The sequence below is a fragment of the Mytilus californianus genome, unplaced genomic scaffold (assembly GCF_021869535.1).
Source record: "Mytilus californianus isolate M0D057914Y unplaced genomic scaffold, xbMytCali1.0.p SCAF_3, whole genome shotgun sequence".
NCBI classification, from domain to species: domain Eukaryota; kingdom Metazoa; phylum Mollusca; class Bivalvia; order Mytilida; family Mytilidae; genus Mytilus; species Mytilus californianus.
This window is the reverse complement of record NW_026262679.1, coordinates 76,459,794-76,477,439: the sequence shown is the minus strand read 5'-3', so window position 1 is coordinate 76,477,439 and position 17,646 is coordinate 76,459,794. Positions and strand designations below refer to the sequence as shown.

The 17,646-nt window shown below is 32.3% G+C and overlaps 1 protein-coding gene across 1 annotated transcript in view; it reads left to right on the top strand.

Moving 5' to 3' along the window:
• Positions 1-429: 429 nt before the first annotated feature.
• LOC127733248 (phosphoacetylglucosamine mutase-like) overlaps positions 430-17,646 on the top strand; it is a 46,156-nt gene continuing 28,939 nt past the window's right edge. Inside the window, exons 1-6 of the mRNA XM_052242574.1 lie at positions 430-557; positions 11,330-11,400; positions 11,576-11,705; positions 14,340-14,435; positions 15,693-15,766; positions 16,252-16,379. Coding sequence (XP_052098534.1) covers positions 457-557; positions 11,330-11,400; positions 11,576-11,705; positions 14,340-14,435; positions 15,693-15,766; positions 16,252-16,379 — 600 coding nt within the window. The 5' untranslated portion in view covers positions 430-456. The remainder of the gene's footprint in view (positions 558-11,329; positions 11,401-11,575; positions 11,706-14,339; positions 14,436-15,692; positions 15,767-16,251; positions 16,380-17,646) is intronic.

The following is a 17,646-nucleotide window of genomic DNA, read 5'->3' as shown; positions in this document are numbered from 1 at the left end:
TAATCGATCTCTCCTACTTGCGAGGAATTCCGCATTCAGGTGTTTATGGAGTAATCGTAGATCAGCGGAATATAACGACTGAATAATTCGGGTTAGGAAAAATTCGACTAGCCTGGCATCCCGACCCAATCTAATACTTCGTCGACAGGATCCCAGGCTAAAATTCGACAAGCGATTATTTTTTCCCATCATTCACTAAATCGGGTTAAAACGTCACAACCCGATGACGTATGTCAACCAAAAAAAGTTACAAATACTTGATTTTCTCCGTTATTAGAAGGAATATAAATTTAAAACTTTGAAAATGTGTTTTTTTTTATGTTATGATGAACATATTTAGATAAGTAAAAAATCCTGGATTTTCTCTTTACTCAGTTTTTCCTCATCTGGTTTATTAGTAATACTAATGCGCTCCATATAATACAATTTTGCAGGTTGAAACTACTTCCTGTTGACATGCAAAAGAACATACAACTAATTTGTACTTTGTCCAAGTCAAAATTCAAAAAGAAACATAGCAAAGTAATACAGTATGGAACTGCTGGATTTAGAACAAAGTAATTTTCTCCGTTGAAGTAACGTATTTAATAAAACCAAAATTAAAGCACCTACACCCTTTAGTATGGAGTGCCATGAAATCATAAATGTTTATCTGAGCTGAATTTAGGTGTCGTTAATCTTTTGATTACATTAAAAGAGCTAAACAATTGCAGTTTAATCAATTACTTTTTAAAGTAATCCCATTTCTGAATATTCAATAATAAAATAAGGCCACCCTTAAAAAATTATTATTTTGGAAATGCCAACACACAATCAGCATGTGGGTAGGTATATTGTAGGTAGGGATTTTTTTTTTTACATTTAAAAGCTTTATATATCGAAACCATGATGACTCTTAATCACCGTCCAAAGCATTGCAGCATGGTTGTGTGTACAAACTGATGGTTTCCTTGATAGGGGTTAATGTCATATTCTACACCAGACGGTCAGTTTAATTGGTGGAGTAAACCAAGGTGCCCAGCGGAAACCACCGACCTGTGGTAGGAAACTGACATTAACCATATAACATGTCCAACGTGAAAATTGAACCTAAATTGTGGGACTGTCCATATTTTGAACAGAGGCTTGGTGTCACATCTTGAAGTTGCGGTCACAGTTTGGTAAAATTACCATATTTTAAACGGCTCAACCACTTCCGCTCCTTGTACAGATAGACAATGATTTAAAGCTTTGCTTGTTTGATGGGATTTTAAAGTCACTTTCTACACCATATGGGTAAATTTATGACTGTCAGTTTTATTGGCGGAGGAAAACGGAGTACTCAGAGGAAACTGACAAACCTTATTACATATGGCATGAAAATCAAACCTTAATTTTGCGACTGCCCAACCAAGGCTCTAACCCATACTTAGAGGTGATAGGCTAGTATTCATACATGTAAGTTTTGACGAACTACATAACGATCACGGCCACCGCTGCCCCTAATAAGCTTTGAGGATAAAGAATCCATACCAAATTAGGATAGCAAAATACAAATGTATTACAAATTTGGAAGGTTGGCACAAATACAGACCTGAATGCTTGGCAGCTTGCTTATTCTAACAATCGCAGTGAATTTTTTAAAGGGCTTGGTTATGATAAATTCAAAATGGAAATAAGCCGCAGGACAAACAATTTTTACAGATAAATAAATTATGGGTTGTAATGATTGTTTAACAGGGTTTTGTACATGCATGACATAAATACAGATAAATTCACGAGCCCTTAAAACAATGGGGGTGGGAATTTATTCATCCCTGGTATACTAGATACATTTATAATTAATATGTTGCTGTCAGATATCTTTTCTGTTTTAAGAACTATCTTATTCATGTTAAGAAGAAAGAGTGGGGTGGGCGGGATGGTAAATTCAATATGACACAAGAGGCTTGTCTTTAAAATATGTATGTTTTACACCAGGCTAGCATCTACTGGTACAACATTACTATAAACCTGTAAATCCCGGACCATTTTGGTGTTTTAGCTTTGGTGCTTTTGTGCAGCTACTCCTTTCAGCCATCATCATCTTGAATGCATCGTTTTGGTTTTGACTAGTAGATGCTCAGTGTTCTCCCCAGGATTTTTTTAAGGCGCAAAATTCAAGGGTGCGTAACTCTTTTTTTAGAGTGAACGTTTGTGATCTGAAGCAATAAGTCATAAATCATGACATGCAATATGAATTATAATGCTTTGTGTTATGTGTTTAATAATGCAGAGTATTAATGAATTACAAGAATATATATATGAAATAAATTGATTTTAAACACAAAAGTTATTTATATTCAGTCAATTAAAGAAGTCAAAATATAAATATTCATCTCTACTCTCTGCTCCTTCTAGGGATATTGTTTCAAGATAGTGTTATTTTGTTGGACAGTCTGTTCCCCAACTTTGTCTTTATCCTCTTCAGGGTTAAAAATTAAACCCCCACTCACAATAACTTTTGCTTATACCCCCTTTAACATTTCTAAGCCATGAAAACTCAGTCAGCCACTTGTCATTGAAACCAGAAACATGGTGCTTGCTTTTATCAATTGCTAAAACTTGAGCTTGGTTGGGATTAGGAGAAGCAATGAAATCTGCTTATACTGACAGTGTAGACGGAGGTGTATTCCACTTTTCATTAGAAGTCATTGGTGTGGAAAAAAACTTCTACTTCCATCATCTACCTTTTGCTTATAATTCACCCCTTTGTTATTTGCAGAGAACATGTTCATTCAGAATTAATAAAATCGAATATGGTTAAGATATTTGGTATACAACTTTTTAAAACAATTTTTTTTTATAAATGAACAGCTGACCAGTTTCCGTAGTTTCACATTACGCTTCCGTGCGTATTATTGTTTAATCCTATCTTTGGCAGATAGATATAAACGAAACTTTACAAATTCGTTAAAGTTAAAACCATTGAAATTATTTACCAGTGACATTATACAGAAGCTGCGGCGATTCTGTTCCCGTGTTGATTGTCACATATTTCCCGACGCACGGATTCACGATCGATGTTCAATGATCATTTTATTTCTAAAAATATGACAGTTTCAGACGAATTTACCTTGCAAGCAACATTTTTTCACTTTCTATTAAAGTAAATCACTCCTCGTTATCTTTAATCAAACTTTATTTTAATTTTTTCAACTACTAATACTTTCATTCATAGTTTTCATCGTAAATATCTTTAGCAATGTGTATTCAAATTTATCATGTGTATTCAACACGTTCATTGGTCGTGTTTAAATAGATTCTTCTTCTAGACCAATGAAAAAATTCGTTATATAAATGGTCAAGTGATCACACACACGATGCGTAAATACAATGTATTTGCGATCTATTTCTTCAATTTCTGCACTGAAGTTTTTAAAATTTTTAATTTTCTTCAAAAAATATCTATCTTCTTGATGATCATTTAAGCTATTACCTGATAACATAGTCCGATAAGGCTGAGATAAGCGTGGCTCAGGTAAAACTAATTATCAGTTATTGCGTAACACTGACCGACCCATCAGCGGTGATCAGTAACTTGACAATTTTAACCAACATTTATAATGAAAATGTGAAAATTAACACGCTGCGGGATCAAGTATCAAGGGACAGCGGCCAATTAAGACGCTGCGGGATTTACAAAAATATTATGAAGGCGCTGCGGCACCGCAGCGTCATATCGGCCTGGGGAGAACACTGAATGCTTTGTTCTCTGGTTCAGGGCAAAATTTGTCAATGATAAATTTCACATAATTAAGAGATTTATCAAATGTTAAAGCCACAGATGTTAGTTCTGTCATGTCTGAGTGAAAAGCTTCTATCTCATGAAGTGACGTCGTAAAGCAGACAAAAGTGTCTGCTTTACCAAATGTAACTGGAGAGCATGATTCATATTAAAAAATCATCTTTGTCTCCTCCTGGACTCGAACCTGGGACCTCTGTGTTACAAGGCAGCGCTCTGACCGACTGAGCTAAAGAAGTACTGTCTTAGCTCAACCGTGTACGGCTGACTCAGGTACAAAACTTAAAGGGAGCCCAGTCGCCCATGGCTCCTAGATTTTGAGCTGGGCCCCTAAACTTTCAGGTAAATTTCAGTTGAACATATAGAAACTAATTATGAAATATCTGGTCTGAGCTCCCAGCTTGAAATTCCCAAGTTTAGTCCCTGTAATCTGAATCAGACTAAGTATCTACTAATGAAGGGAAGCAATAATGTCACACTTCCCCCACCTCAAGGGTCTTCATACCATTATGACTCTCACACATATACCCTAGCTAGAAATCCTCTCTAACTACCGTGGGTTTTTTAGTTGGGCGCCAAATGTAACCGGAGAGCATCTTTCATATTACAAAATCATCTTTGTTTCGTCAAGGACTCAAACCCGGAACCTCTGTGTTACAAGGCAGCGCTCTAACCGACTGAGCTAAAGAAGTACTTCCTTAGCTCAACCGCTCATGGCTGACTAAGTATCTACTAATGAAGGGAAGCAATCCCGTCACACAAAGATGACATTTGAGTTCTCTAAAAGGTCTTTCAGAACGTCCTCCCATGTTTCGATCAAAGAATAGCAGAAAATCTTATTTTTGATAAAATGTTCACCTCCCTTAACTGATGCATTCCACTGCCAGCCTCTTTGACATTATTTATTTTTGGCAGACGTTTTTCTATTCTATGTCATTCAAACATTTGCTTTCAATACAGTGTACAAGAAGCGCATTTAACAATCGTGATTTGAAATAAGTAAAGCTGGAACAAACTCTGCGGATATGGCATGATTCTGATTATTTTTAATACAAAAAAAAAATAAATTCTGAAATGCATATAAAATTATTAGGGTGGCAAGTTTTTCAGTGGGTCGGGCGGCAATGCCAAAGAAAGGAAATTTTATTTTCAGCCTAATATATATTATTATATGATTATAATGATTGTTAAAATGATTTATAGACCAAAAAATGATTTATTTGTACATGACAGACATTAACAGCTACAGAATATGGTTATGCAATATAAATTAACCTTTTTATTAGGGATCCTGATAAAGAGAAAGTGAAAAAAATATAGAGTTGAACAGTAGCAATATATAGGTATAAAAAATGTTACTTGTGTTTTTTGCATACATGGTGAAAAAAAATAAGCATTAGCTTTATATACATGTAGGTATCTATTATTGTTTACAGCCACTTCATTTGAATTTGAGTGGATAGTTGTCTCACTGGCCAGAGGTCTACTTAACAAAATTTAAAAGTATGGCCAATAGGGCCAGTAAGAGCGTAAATTTACTGGCCCAACTCAAATAAAATTTGCCATAATAATACTATTTAAGTAAAATATAGTCGAATGTAATGGCCAATGGCGCCAGTAGTCTTCATGTTCAACTGGCCCTATCGAAATTCTACTGGCCTTGGGCCAGTGGGCCAGTGCTTAAGTCAACCCCTGCTGGCAATCATACCAGATCTCCTTATTTTTATATTGGACAACTTATTTCATTTTCAATGTCTTTATTTCTGTGCAGTGGACCTATTATACTGCTACAAGAAAGTTATATAACTGATGAACATTCAAGGTTTAGTGCAAATCTGTTGCAACTTTCTGATTTCACCATCTATCAGGGAACAGGTCAATAGGGCCATAATTTTCACCCTAAGTCCCAAGCTGCCACAATATGAAAGATAAACTTTTTGCAATTCGTAACATAAGTACTATGGACATATTCGGCAAAAATTTAGGACCAACCCAAAATTTAGTAGCCTGAGCTACTGGACCCAGCTGCTAATCTTTTCCTCTGTCTATACTCGACTGATTACAATTGTTAACACAAGACAAAATTTCTGATATTGCTTTGTAATAAGGCCTGATTTGTATATCATCAGAATTGCATTCAGTATTTAAGGGCATACGATACAGTTTTGATCCCCGACAGTGAATTTTTGACAAAAGTTTGCATACAAGCTATTTTTCACCTAGTTAATTCAAATATGTAATAAAAAAATATACCTTCAAGTGCTACTTTTAGAGATAAATGGGGTCAAAATTTTAGACATGTACAGGAAAATTAGTTTTTTTATTATTTCAAAAGATAAACACAAGCGGATTTTTGTAAAAGCATCTGGAATATCTTCTCTACATAAGTGTGCTTTGAATTTGTGGAACAGTTATTTGGAAATTATTCATTTTTATCACATTTTTATGATTTTAGTCAAAGAACAGCATTTTTTGCTGTATATTTATCTAATTTAAAAAAATTTCATTGGTGATTTGTTCATAGAAATTACAGGGTTCTCGTTAAGACGCATATACGTGTCCTGGACGCATGAAAATCGAGCTGGACGCGTCATTTTTATACGACCGCAAAAATTGAAAATTTTTTGGTCGTATATTGGTATGACGTTGGCGTCGTCGTCGTCGTCGTCGTCGTCCGGCGTCGTCCGAAGACACATTGGTTTTCGCACTCTAACTTTAGTTTAAGTGAATGGATCTCCATGAAATTTTACCATAAGGTTCAATACCACAAAAGGAAGGTTGGGATTGATTTTGGGGGTTATGGTACCAACAGTTAAGGAATTAGGGGCCAAAAAGGGGCCAAAAATAAGCATTTTTGTAACTTCCAGACAATAACTTGTGTGTAAGTGTATGGATCTCTCTGACATTGTACCACAAGGTTCCATATCACAAAGGGAAGGCTGTAATTGATTTTGGGGGTAATTGCCTCAAAATTTTAGGAATTAGGGGCCAAAAAAGGGGAAAAAAACAAGCATTTTTCTAGTTTCATGACAATAACTTGTGTGTAAGTGTTTGGATATTTCTGAAATTGTACTACAAGGTTCCATATCACAAAGGGAAAGCCGGAATTGAGTTTGGGGGTAATTGCCTGAAACGTTTAGGAATTGGGGGCCAAAAAGGGGCCAAAAATAAGCATTTTTCTAGTTTCCAGACAATAACTTGTGTTCAAGTGTATGGATCTCTCTGAAATTGTACTGCAAGGTACCATACCACAAAGGGAAGGCTGGGATTGAGTTTGGGGGTGATGAATCATAAGGGGGTTCACAAAATTTGGGGGGGGGGATTTTTTTTTTTTCTTTTTTTTTCTTTTTTTCCTTTTTTTTTTCTTTTAAAATTTTCCATTTTAAGTTGGTTATTTCTGATTAATATTTAAAAGCAAATAATAATGATATGGTAGGAGATACACACCAAACAGGATGTGTAAATTATTATATAATAAGTATTGTGCAATAGCAAGAAATTTTCAATTGCACAGTATTGCACAATTGCAAGAAATCTTCAATTGCACAGTATTGCGCAATAGCAAGAAATCTTCAATTGCACAGTATTGCGCAATAGCAAGAAATATCCAATAGCACAATATTGCGCAATAGCAAGAAATTGTCAATTGTACAGTATTGCACAATAGCAAGAAATATTCAATTGCACTGTATTGTGCAAAAGAAGATACTTCGTATAAATTGCTTATTTCTTGATCAATTTCAATGGGGTTTTATTCTTGAATTCTTGGGGTTCTTATATATGCTGAATCTAACCGTGTATTAAGTTTTTGGATTTTGGGCCCCGTTTTTAAATTGGTCCACATTGAGGTCCAAAGGGTCCAAAATTTAACTTTGTGTGATTTCATCAAAAATTGAATTATTGGGGTTCTTTGATATGCCGAATCTAACCGTGTATTTAGATTCTTAATTTTTGGTTCCGTTTTCAAATTGGTCTACATTAAGGTCCAAAGGGTCCAAAATTAAACTTAGTTTGATTTTAACAAAAATTGAATTTTTAGGGTTCTTTGATATGCTGAATCTAAACATGTATTTAGATTTTTGATTATGGGCCCAGTTTTCAAGTTGGTCCAAATCGGGGTCCAAAATTAAACTTTGTTTGATTTCAACAAAAATTGAATATATGGGGTTCTTTGATATGCTGAATCTAACCATGTATTTAGATTTTTCATTTTTGGGCCCCGTTATCAACTTTGTCCACATTGAGGTCAAAAGGGTCCAAAATTAAACTTTGTTTGATTTCATCAAAAATTGAATATATGGGGTTCTTTTATATGCTGAATCTAAACATGTATTTAGATTTTAGATTTTTGGCCCAGTTTTCAAGTTGGTCCAAATTGGGGTCCAAAATTAAACTTTGTTTGATTTCAACAAAAATTGAATATATGGGGTTCTTTGATATGCTGAATCTAACCATGTATTTAGATTTTTGATTTTTGGGCCCCGTTATCAACCTTGTCCACATTGAGGTCAAAAGGGTCCAAAATTAAACTTTGTTTGATTTCATCAAAAATTGAATTCTTGCGGTTCTTTGATATGCTGAATCTAACCACGTATTTAGATTTTTTATTTGTGGACCCGCTATCAAATTGGTTCATATTGAGGTCAAAAGGGTCCAAAATTAAACTTTGTTTGATTTCATCAAAAATTGAATTATTGGGGTTCTTTGATATGCCAAATCTAACCGTGTATTTAGATTTTTAATTTTGGGTCCCGTTTTTAAATTGGTCTACATTAAGGTCCAAAGGGTCCAAAATTTAACTTAGTTTGATTTTAACAAAAATTGAATTCTTGGGGTTCTTTGATATGCTGAATCTAAACATGTGTTTAGAATTTTGATTATGGGCCCAGTTTTCAAGTTGGTCCAAGTTGGGGTCCAAAATTAAACTTTGTTTGATTTCAACAAAAATCGAATATATGGGGTTCTTTGATATGCTGAATCTAAACATGTATTTAGATTTTAGATTTTTGGCCCAGTTTTCAAGTTGGTCCAAATTGGGGTCCAAAATTAAACTTTGTTTGATTTCAACAAAAATTGAATATATGGGGTTCTTTGATATGCTGAATCTTACCATGTATTTAGATTTTTTATTTGTGGGCCCGCTATCGAATTGGTTCATATTGAGGTCAAAAGGGTCCAAAATTAAACTTTGTTTGATTTCATCAAAAATTTAATTATTGGGGTTCTTTGAAATGCCAAATCTAACCGTGTATTTAGATTTTTAATTTTGGGTCCTGTTTTTTAAATTGGTCTACATTAAGGTCCAAAGGGTCCAAAATTAAACTTAGTTTGATTTTAACAAAAATTAAATTTTTGGGGTTCTTTGATATGCTGAATCTAAACATGTGTTTAGATTTTTGATTATGGGACCAGTTTTCAAGTTGGTCCAAGTTGGGGTCCAAAATTAAACTTTGTTTGATTTCAACAAAAATTGAATATATGGGGTTCTTTGATATGCTGAATCTAAACATGTATTTTGATTTTAGATTTTTGGCCCAGTTTTCAAGTTGGTCCAAATTGGGGTCCAAAATTAAACTTTGTTTGATTTCAACAAAAATTGAATATATGGGGTTCTTTGATATGCTGAATCTTACCATGTATTTAGATTTTTTATTTTGTAGGCCCGCTATCAAATTGGTTCATATTGTGGTCAAAAGGGTCCAAAATTAAACTTTGTTTGATTTCATCAAAAATTGAATTATTGGGGTTCTTTGATATGCCAAATCTAACCGTGTTTTTAGATTTTTAATTTTGGGTCCCGTTTTTTAAATTGGTCTACATTAAGGTCCAAAGGGTCCAAAATTAAACTTAGTTTGATTTTAACAAAAAATGAATTCTTGGGGTACTTTGATATGCTGAATCTAAACATGTGTTTAGATTTTTGATTATGGGACCAGTTTTCAAATTTGTCCAAGTTGGGGTCCAAAATTAAACTTTTTTTGATTTCAACAAAAATTGAATATATGGGGTTCTTTGATATGCTGAATCTAACCATGTATTTTGATTTTGGACATTGGACCATAATAGGTAAATTAAAAAAATTGAAGTTCTTAGACCACATTCTTTCTGTGTCAGAAACCTATGCTGTGTCAAATATTTAATCACAATCCAAATTCAGAGCTGTATCAAGCTTGAATGTTGTGTCCATACTTGCCCCAACTGTTCAGGGTTCGACCTCTGCGGTCGTATCAAGCTGCGCCCAGCGAAGCATTTTATTGAAATATTTTACGGATAAGAATAATTTTACTGGTCTTCAAATGATTTAACTTTGTTCTCGTATTGTGCATGTTAAACATCGCGATACTAAACAAAGGTGAAAAATGTTTTGAAATTGAAACAAATCCAATTAAAAAATGATTTACGGTTACGATGTTAACTTTAGATTTGCTTGTTTTAATCAAACATTATAAAAATTATCATGATGCAAACATCAAAGTGATTATTAACTCAATGATTAAATATGATTAAAATTGATTAATAATAATTAATATGAACTGTGACAAGTCTGTGTTCATGCAATCCCAATTTCTTATAAATACTGGCTTGTTCAAAAAATTGACATCAGTATCACAATGTCAGAGTCAGTCAAAGTTAAAGTCCTTCAAAAGAGAACCTGATGACATTGAATCATCTGAACCAAGTTAAAGACCCAAGAGTCAATGACTCACTACACCAAGAATTGATAGACATAGAAAGATCTTCAGAAACAACAACTTGTCACTACACCAACTAAACCAAACAAAGAGAGGAAATGGCAGTCTATACAAGTTGTAATGGACAATAACTTAAGATATCATAACTTTTATTGATATAATAAAAACTACCTATCCAACACGCGTCATTTTAGTTTTATTTCATCATATTAAGACACAAAAAATTAAATGCTTCCTGGACTCATCAAAATCTATTGGGACTCACCATTTCTAAAAGTGATGAGTCCCAGGACTCACCATGAAAAATTCCTAGTGAGAACCCTGAAATTAGCACAAATAATCTTCATACATAATCAAGCTAAATGTTCTTTTCAAAAAGAGGCCTAGGGTCCATGAACTCGTTTTCAAGTTAAATCAGTCTGAATGATAAAAATCAGTCGAAAATGCATCTTTTCCCGATATGTCACAGTTTGACGTGAAAAATAACATTTTACGTTAGCAACATCATTACCTCCCCTGTAACTGTATCATTTGCCTCTTAACAGTGTTTGCACTTAAATGCTAGCCTAGAAGAAAATGATTAGCAGTAGTTTGACATGCTGTTCATGAATTGATTCAGAATACTTGTCTTTTCTTAAACACTTGAATGTGTTTGAAGTAGACTAGGAAGTTTGTAGAATGTCAAATAATTTAATGGGTTTTTTTCAAGTGATGTATTTCTTCTTACTAATAAAATGAAATTTTTAATTTAACTAAATCAACAAATGCAATATATAAAAGTACATAAAGATTTGGAGGAACTAAAAAAACATTTTGAAAGTGTAATAGTTGTTAAAACATTCTTTATTAAACATATGTTTTATTTTATTTGCAGAGGTGAAGATTTGGAACATGTGTTGTTTAGAATGGGAGTGCTGGCTGTTTTGCGGTCCAAAGTTAAGAAAGGTAAACTCTTTATATAAAATGTTTTAAATATATACCAAATAAGGGTTTTAAGTCAGATTTTTAAATTCACTTAACAGATATGGTGTTCTATGTTCATATATTCTAATAAGGGAGAAAATTTTGTGATGCTTGAAACATTGTCTTTTTAAATTCATGTAAAAATTGTATATTTCAGCCACAATAGGTGCGATGATAACAGCATCTCACAATCCAGAGGAAGATAATGGAGTAAAACTTGTAGATCCTATGGGAGAAATGTTGGAATCTTCATGGGAAAGTATTGCTACAAAGTTAGCAAATATTGAGTGAGTATTTGAGTGATATGCCTGTATCTAAACTCACTAGTGACATATTTTCTCAATCTTAGGTCTTTCGATACCAGAATAGTTTCCTGATTTGTAATTTTGTCTTTTTCCCGATTGTGACATTTTGACTAAGTATGGTTTTGCAAGAGAAAATTACCTTTTCCATGCACCTGGTTTCCCTCCTTTTGGAGTTCATGCGATTCCTTCAATTTTTGTTTGTTTCCTTGATTTGTATCTTTTAAGTCAATTTATGAGATATTGGTTAGGGTAAAATACTGTTGCCTTGATTTAAGGGTAGATAACATTTAAGTCGAAAGAAATCTTAAAAGATGGCAGCTGAAGCTTTAGTCTTAAGCTTAGGTATAAATCTATATAGATATGAAAATTTTGGAAAAATGGTTATAATGTAAGTAATTTTACTTAACTGTGGTGATCTGAATGTTTATGTAATGAAAATACATCCTAGAAAAACACAAAATCAGTACATGCACAGCAAAAAACACACAAAAAGCAAAGGAACAGCACTGTTTATTGTAAGATAAAGAGAAATCCTTCAATAATACCTAATTGACAATGGTATTTATCTTATCTTGATAGTTATAATAAAATTATGATAATAAGTATATATAAGTATCACAACTTTTTGGATTAAATGGTAGAATCTCTTTTCCAAATGATTCAGTGAAAATCTTGAGTATAATATTCTGGATAGATTTAGCTGGTAATTACATGTTACAATAAATCAACTTGGTTTTTCAAATATTTAGCCAATTGGTTGTACAAAGAATTAAATAAACAAGGATTCACCATTCACTAGTTTTCTTCAGTTAAAATTTGAAAAAAAAATTGTATTTATACATATAAGTACCACATATACAAATGTTTACATTTTCTAAAATTATATTAGACCTAATTTCAGCTTGAAAAATATGTAAGTCCTTGTATTTTTAAACATTGAGCAGATCAGAAATTTTAAAAACTTATTTGAAGAAAAAATTGTTAAAATAAACACATGACGCATACAGTTTTGATTTTGCTAATGCTCTTATCTTAAAGTGTGGTTCCTGATCGGTAAATATCATCGTTATTAATATAGATTGATATGTGGTTAATTTAGTATTGTGTATTCTGACATGTATGATTATATTTTGTTTCTTTTTGTCATTATTTTCTCATTTTAATCACATATATATGATTATAGTTAATTAAAGATTTTAATTTTGTTTTATGTATTTATTTTGTTTTGTTATGAAAGATTACTATGCTCAGCAATGGACGCCATTATTGGCTAGAAAGAAATCTTTCATTTTAAATCAGAAATGGTACATGTAGGTTCCTTTTTTCTGTTAAATTGTGGCTCTTCTCACCACAAAATGTTTCTTCTAAAAATGATTGTTAGTTATACTGAAATGGTCATGACTTACAAGTATTCTTTCTCATAAGATTTTTATGCAATATCATCATGATCATATGGTTATTCAAGATAATTTTCAACATAATATCAGTTAAATGGATGATACTTTGATATAGTGTTATTTGTACTTACATAAAGATGTGGTAAAATGAAATTGGATATCCTGTATTCATCATGCTTTTCAATAACATATGGTCAAATCACTGAAAGACCCCCCTCCTAACTTATTAAAAACTATCATTCTACATTGACAATAATATCTCGGTGTATATTAGATATGCCCATTGGGCTATTGCCCTCAAAGTTTATCTAATGCTTAGTATTTCATACATTCTTTTACATGGTGCTTAAAATTTTAATTTGAATGTTAAAGTTGTTTTATTTTTCATTTTGAACTTTTCAGATTCCAACAAGTAAAGGTTTTATGTAGTTTTTCTATGAATTATTTATTAAAGTCTTTCCTTTGGTGAGATCTAATGTAGATCGTGCATTTTCTTAGTTATAAGCAGTCAATAATCTATGACCTACATATTCCTGTGTCAAGCCCAAAACTGTGTCCACTGTGGCTTATGATATGTACAGTTCAATGTTCCATAGTTGACATGTTGTGGTAGTATCATGCTGCAATCAATGTAGCCTTCATATTGTGTCTTTCTATGTTGTGATGTTACACTATTGTTTCAGGTAGGGTGAAGGTTGGCACCTATTAAAATGTTTAAACCCGCTGCATTTGTTTGCACCTGTCCTAAGTCAGGAACCTGATGTTCAGTGGTTGTCGTTTGTTGATGTGGTTCATAAGTGTTTCTCGTTTCTCGTTTTTATATAGATCATGTAGATTAGACCTTTAGTTTTCCTGTTTTAATGGTTTTACACTAGTCATATTTGGGGCCCTTTATAGCTTTCTGTTTGGTGTGAGCCTAGGCTCCGTGTTGAAGTCCGTACTTTTACCTATAATGGTTTACTTTTACAAATTGTGACTTAGATGGAGAGTTGTATCATTGGCACTCATACCACATCTTCTTATATCTATTCATTCATATGCTGTTTTCCTCAGCCTGATATTTAAGATGGACAGGTACTAAATAAACATTCCAGTGTTTTGGGTTGTTTTTTTTTAATCTAGGTAAAAGTATTTATTCTTAATATTGAACTAATTTCAGTTTACAGTTGCCCTTGATAAGATTGATTTGTGTATAGTTAATATTTTATGCTTTTTGTAGTGATGATGACATTGCAACAGAACTTAATACCATTATACAACAAGAGAATATCGATGAAAACCAACCTGCTAATGTATTCTTTGCCAGAGATACAAGGTAACTGTTTACATCATTGATTTAAAACTTTTATTTATTTCAGGGATCTCTATGGATGAAAATTTAACCAATAAGGAACGTTCACCAGGACAAAACCTTGTGTGTCGTGATTGAAGTTATTTATTTCCTCCATTTTATTGTTAGGAATAGTGAATAAACTGATTGATATATTGTGTATCATATATCAATTTCATTATAGAATAACCAATATTTTCGTTAAATGGTGCACCATCTTAAAACAGGTCATGAAAATCCCTGTTTATTTACCGTTTGTGCCAAAGATAAAAGATAACTGCTTACAACATTGATTAACTTCTTTTTAATTATCGTGTAAACAATTTAATGACTACTACTGTGGATTCATTATTATTCGTTGGATACCAATTTTCGTGGATTTCGTGGGTACAGGGGAACGACGAATTCAAAAGTTTAACAAAATATAAACTGCTATATATCCAATGAATTTTTTCCGAGAAAGTGATTGGTTCAAGTTTTTTGAAATTTTTATATTTTTTTCAAAGGGTCAAAGTAAATATTTTGTCAAAATTTTATGAAAATTAAACGAGCCAAATTAATTTTAGTCACGGTGTTGGGTAGCACCTTAAATCAGTTAATTTTCAAATTAAGCATTTTAATTATTAGAATTTAACTGTTTTATTACAGCTCTACATATCTACTTCATGTATATTGTAAATTCAGAAATTATTGCATATAATGGGACTGGGTAAGAATCGCAATAATAACTTGCATACTCATATATGATACAAATATATATATAAAGCTTTTCTGGAAATCGCAATAATTAATCTCTCATTTTAATTCAGTCTTCAAAATTTGCAATAGTAAATGCTTGCAATAATTTCCTCATTTACAGTAATTTTGTAGCAACAAATGTGGAGCATCACCCATTTGTCAATTCACAGTGTTTTTTCATGGGAAATATTACAAATAAGGACATATTTTGTCAAATGCCAGCAGTGTATATAGTTAATTCATCCATCACAGCAGTTGAGTTATTTCTTTGAGGCAAAACAACATGAAAAAAAATAAAGTGAAAGTTAAAGAAATGTCTGAGTAATAAAAAAAAGTGAAAATTGCAAACCGGTAAATACAAACCTGCAATACCTGCAATACCTAACACTTAACCTTTATTTCTAACAGTAAATTAGTATGTTTTAAATATGGCTTATATCTGTTACTATAAATGGTTGATGATTTATATTGGAATATATAGTGAGCATCATATTTATGTTTCAGACCAAGTAGTGAGCATTTAGCCAGTGCTTTACAAGAGGGCATCACTGCAGCTGGGGGAAACTTTCAAAATTTTGGTATGTAATATAAACTGCATTGTGATATGGGAACATTTTTGCATCAATGATCCATAAATAGTAAATATACACTTTATTTACATCCTCATCCTTTGTTCTCTGATAGATATTTATCTCATTGACAATCATACCACATCTCCTTAATTTTGTACTGAATGGTTAATATGTATATATTTTTTTTTACAACTGCAGTTGGATACAATATTAATCTTTTTTAAATACATGTAGTTAAATACAATATTTCTCTACCTTAAATCAATAAATATACTGTCCCAAGTATCTCTTTACCTAGCTCTTCTATGCATCTATATAAACTCATTGCAACTGGTTTTCTGCCTAAGTAGAAAGATACCCTAGCTTCCTCAAAACATAAAGCTAACTGGTGGTGCTCCTTAGGTGGACAGATCCTCTAGTTTCCTCCACACATGAAGCTAAAATCAACAGCTTTTTATCCAATAAATATGTCTTCCTGTTTACTATTTTAGGACTATTGACTACACCACAGTTACATTATATGGTGAGATGTGTCAATACAAACAACAATTATGGACAACCAACAGCGGATGGATACTACAATAAACTAACTACTGCATTCCGAACATTATATAAACAGGTAAACTATAGCATTCCGAACATTATATAAACAGGTAAACTATAGCATTCTGAATGTAATGTGGAACAGGTAAACTTTAGCATTCAGGACATTACATAAACAGGAAAGCTTTAGTATTTTGAATGTTATGTAAACAGGTATACTATAGCATTCAGAAAATAGTGTAAACAGGTAAACTCTAGCATTCAGGACATAAATAGGTAAACTATATCAGTTAGGACAAAGTGTAAACGGATAAACTCTAACGAATGTTGACAAATGATCAAATTTTGTCCTCACTAAGCATGCTAAGGGAGACAACTAGCAAATTAATTCAGAAGAAAATACTGTTTAAATAAAAACTTTTATTTAGGCTTTGCAGGTAGTCATAATAATATATACATATGTCAAGATTATAACACAAATGAAATACCATGTGATCATAGATTATAACTGACAAATAAACTCTGAATTAAAGAACTACTAAGAAGTATCTTAATAAATATAAAGAATGAAGCATAACAAAATAAAAATTCTATGAGATACAAATGAAATGTAAATTTCATACCCGCCTCATACAAACCTATTCCACATTTAGGGAAAGGGAGGGAGGGTTTTGAAAAATGAACAAATGACGAAACACAATGTTCATTAACAAATTAATTACGCTGATAGAAGTTTCAACGACAAACTAAGACATATTTAAACATAAAAATTCTAAATTATTAAAATGTTGACTACGTGTTTTCTAGTGTTTCTGAAAAGTGAAAATCAGTAGTGAGTTCTACTTTTAAACTGAAATTTTTATCCAATATAAATTACTGTACTGCGTGACCAATAAAAAAAACGTGTTTAAATTAAATTAGAAGTCAGTCCAAACTAAACCTTGACCAGAGATGTGTTAACTGTTAAATGAAGTGAGACCAATTGTCCATTTACCAATTCACTAAATTATTTTTCTGATTCTTCAATAATTATTCATTTTCAATCACTAAAAAAAAATTTACAAATTAATTCAGAAGAAAATACTGTTAAAATAAAAACTTCTATTCAGCATTCCGAACATTATATAAAAAGGTAAACTATAGCATTCTGAATGTAATGTGGAACAGTTAAACTTTAGCATTCAGGACATTACATAAACAGGAAAGCTTTAGTATTTTGAATGTTATGTAAACAGGTATACTATAGCATTCAGAAAATAGTGTAAACAGGTAAACTCTAGCAATCAGAAAACAGTTTAAACAGGTAAACTCTAGCATTCAGGACATAAATAGGTAAACTATAT